Genomic DNA, 2,887 nt, shown 5'->3' on the forward strand with positions numbered 1-2,887 from the left:
GACTAGAAATCACAAATATATAACACATAATAGACTAGACATCACAAATATATAATATATAATTGACTAGAAATCACAAATATATAACACATAATAGACTAGACATCACAAATATATAATATATAATTGACTAGAAATCACAAATATATAACACATAGACTAGAAATCACAAATATATAGCACATAATAGACTAGAAATCACAAATATATAACACATAATAGACTAGAAATCACAATATATAACACATGTTAGACTTGAAATCACAAATATATATAACAAATAGTAGACTAGAAATCACAAATATATAACACAAACTAAACTAGAAATCATAAAAATGTATAAGGCATAGTAGACTAAAAAACACAGGTGATTTAACATTTTACGGATGCCGAGAATGTGCTTACTGTTGCAGATTCAGAGGTCATGAAGGAACGTAAGACTGATCCAGTTAAGGACACCATAGAGCGTGCTATGAAACAACTTGAACATTGGCTCCACACAGAAGGCGAGTCTTAATCCATCTCTGGGTGTCGCACTATTGTATAATAATACATCTCGAAAAAATCAGGCTATTAAATTCCTCAACATTAAACAACTTGTTAGTATTGCTCATTCACACCTTGTATATTTTCCTTTCCTGATAGTGGGTGTCCTTGACAAAGATGTACACCATTTGTTGTTGGAGATGCCATGCGAACATAGGATGGAACAGCAGTACCAATCTTGGCTGTCACGTCTGCTGGACGCCCTCCTTAACAGTAAAGAGTTGAAGTCCGACGGTATACATCAAGCCATTGTTGTAGCGAAACACATGACAGTAAGTAACATCTTTGCCTCCGAGAAATGTTTCTTTGTTTATTAATGTTTCCTAATATAATCCAATGGTCATTGTGGAAACTCCAAAGCGGCATAAAAAAACGCTGCTAAACATATTTCTACCACAATACGCTGTGTTATTCCACCCTCAGATCATTGTATAAAAAACGCAGACTGTTAGATAAATAAGAGTTTTGATTGGTCGAGAAGATGAACTTTGACCGGGACGACTTTTTCCACGCGCTTTTTGCCACATGCTGTTTTGTTTACGTCGTCTGCTATCAACATCCGACAAATGTTGGTGACTTTGTGAGGTTATGCGGAAAAGGGGGTTATTAAGGCAATATTAAAAGAAGATGATACTATTAGATTTGATCGCTAGTTTCAGGCAAAATTGCTACAGACGCTCGATATCGTTTCGACGTCACACCGTTGCGTGTCCAGGTTGTGAAACCAAAACAAGATCTGTCACAGTGACGGAAAATATTTCGTTCTCCCAACGTCCCGTTATCGCTTTTTGGACGGCCTGACTATGGCTGAACTTTCACTATGAACATCAACCATAGAACGTCAAGAAGAAACGTAGGCCTATGGTTTGGACATTGATAAGTTCGTCTTCATCACTTGGCGGGAGGCAGACTTCGTACGAAATGCTTACGCGCATATAGTCTGTGGTTAATTTATATAAATTAATGCAATACTGTTACTCTCAATATTTAAAGTCGTTCATCTTTTATATTTTTTCATGAAGTTGTTGCCGAATCATTGATTTTGACAATTATTAAATTTGTAAAAAAGAAGTTGTTTTTAAAAACTAATTAGTGACTTTTTTCATATGGGTCAATATCACTACGCCAGCCTTGTCAACAAACACATGTGTGTATGTTATTTCCGACTGATCATGAGATTGTGGTAGAAACAGATCACACGACTCGTGGTTGTTGAGTATGGTATTTATTGCACTCTCGTTAGTTAATTTTCAAAAGTTACAGAAAGACACTCGCTAAAGCTCGTTTCTTTTGAAAATTAACTGACTCGAGTGAAATAAATACCATATTCAACAACCACTCGTTGTGTAACCTCTATATATATATAAACAATGGATGACAATTTGCTATGTAATAAGTAAGCAAGCAAATTACTACAGCATCAACCTATAATTATTTACTGGATATTTTAGAATTTCTTATGGAGACAGGTTTACAAAGCCAACTTGTTTAGTATTCTCCAAACTATCTGTTTCCTCCTATCCTAAAGGAATTTGGTTAAGGTGTTTTTTTGGTAAAATATAGGGGAGTATGTAACACAGTTCAATGTCCCGTTACTTATTTGTACACAATCAAACATTTCCGCGTACATTTGTTGATGTGATACACAAACATTCCGTTGTGTACCTCCGGGGTACATACTAACAGTAGTGTACAGGAGTAACACCTCGGGGGTACCTGTTCATTTCAACACTAGTGTTGAGGAGCTATACCTCGGGGGTACTGGTTCATATCAACAGTAGTACTCAGGAGTTATACCTCGGGGTTACCGGTTCATATCAACAGTAGTGTTCAGGAGTTATACCTCTCGGTACCGGTTCATTTCAACAGTAGTGTTCAGGAGCTATACCTCGGGGGTACCGGTTCATAACAATAGTGTTCAGGAGCTATACCTCGGGGGTACCGGTTCATAACAGTAGTGTTCAGGAGTTATCCCTCTGGGTACCGGTTCATATCAACAGTAGTGGTCAGGAGATACAACTTGGGGGTACATTGTAACACCTCATACTAACAGTAGTGTTCAGGAGCTATACCTCGGGGGTACCGGTTCATATCAACAGTAGTGGTCAGGAGATATAACTCGGGGGTACATTGTAACACCTCATACTAACAGTAGTGTTCAGGAGATATACCTCTGGGTACCGGTTCATATCAACAGTAGTGTTGAGGAGCTCTACCTCGGGGGTACCGGTTCATATCAACAGTAGTGTTCGGGAGCTATACCTCAGGGGTACCGGTTCATATCAACAGTAGTGTTCAGGAGTTATACCTCGGGGTACAGGTTCATATTGACAGTAGTGTT

The 2,887-nt window shown here is 37.9% G+C and overlaps 1 protein-coding gene across 2 annotated transcripts in view; it reads left to right on the top strand.

Annotated features, from left to right (window-relative positions):
- The window catches only part of LOC110441346 (interferon-induced helicase C domain-containing protein 1-like), a 43,792-nt gene extending 42,917 nt beyond the window's left edge, over positions 1-875 (top strand). For both annotated transcript variants that reach the window (XM_021484461.1, XM_021484462.1), the window contains exons 8-9: positions 414-506; positions 646-875. In XM_021484461.1, coding sequence (XP_021340136.1) covers positions 414-506; positions 646-863 — 311 coding nt within the window. In that variant the 3' untranslated portion in view covers positions 864-875. The remainder of the gene's footprint in view (positions 1-413; positions 507-645) is intronic.
- The last annotated feature ends 2,012 nt before the right edge of the window (positions 876-2,887 follow it).

The sequence above is a fragment of the Mizuhopecten yessoensis genome, unplaced genomic scaffold (genome assembly GCF_002113885.1).
Source record: "Mizuhopecten yessoensis strain PY_sf001 unplaced genomic scaffold, ASM211388v2 scaffold715885, whole genome shotgun sequence".
NCBI lineage: Eukaryota > Metazoa > Mollusca > Bivalvia > Pectinida > Pectinidae > Mizuhopecten > Mizuhopecten yessoensis.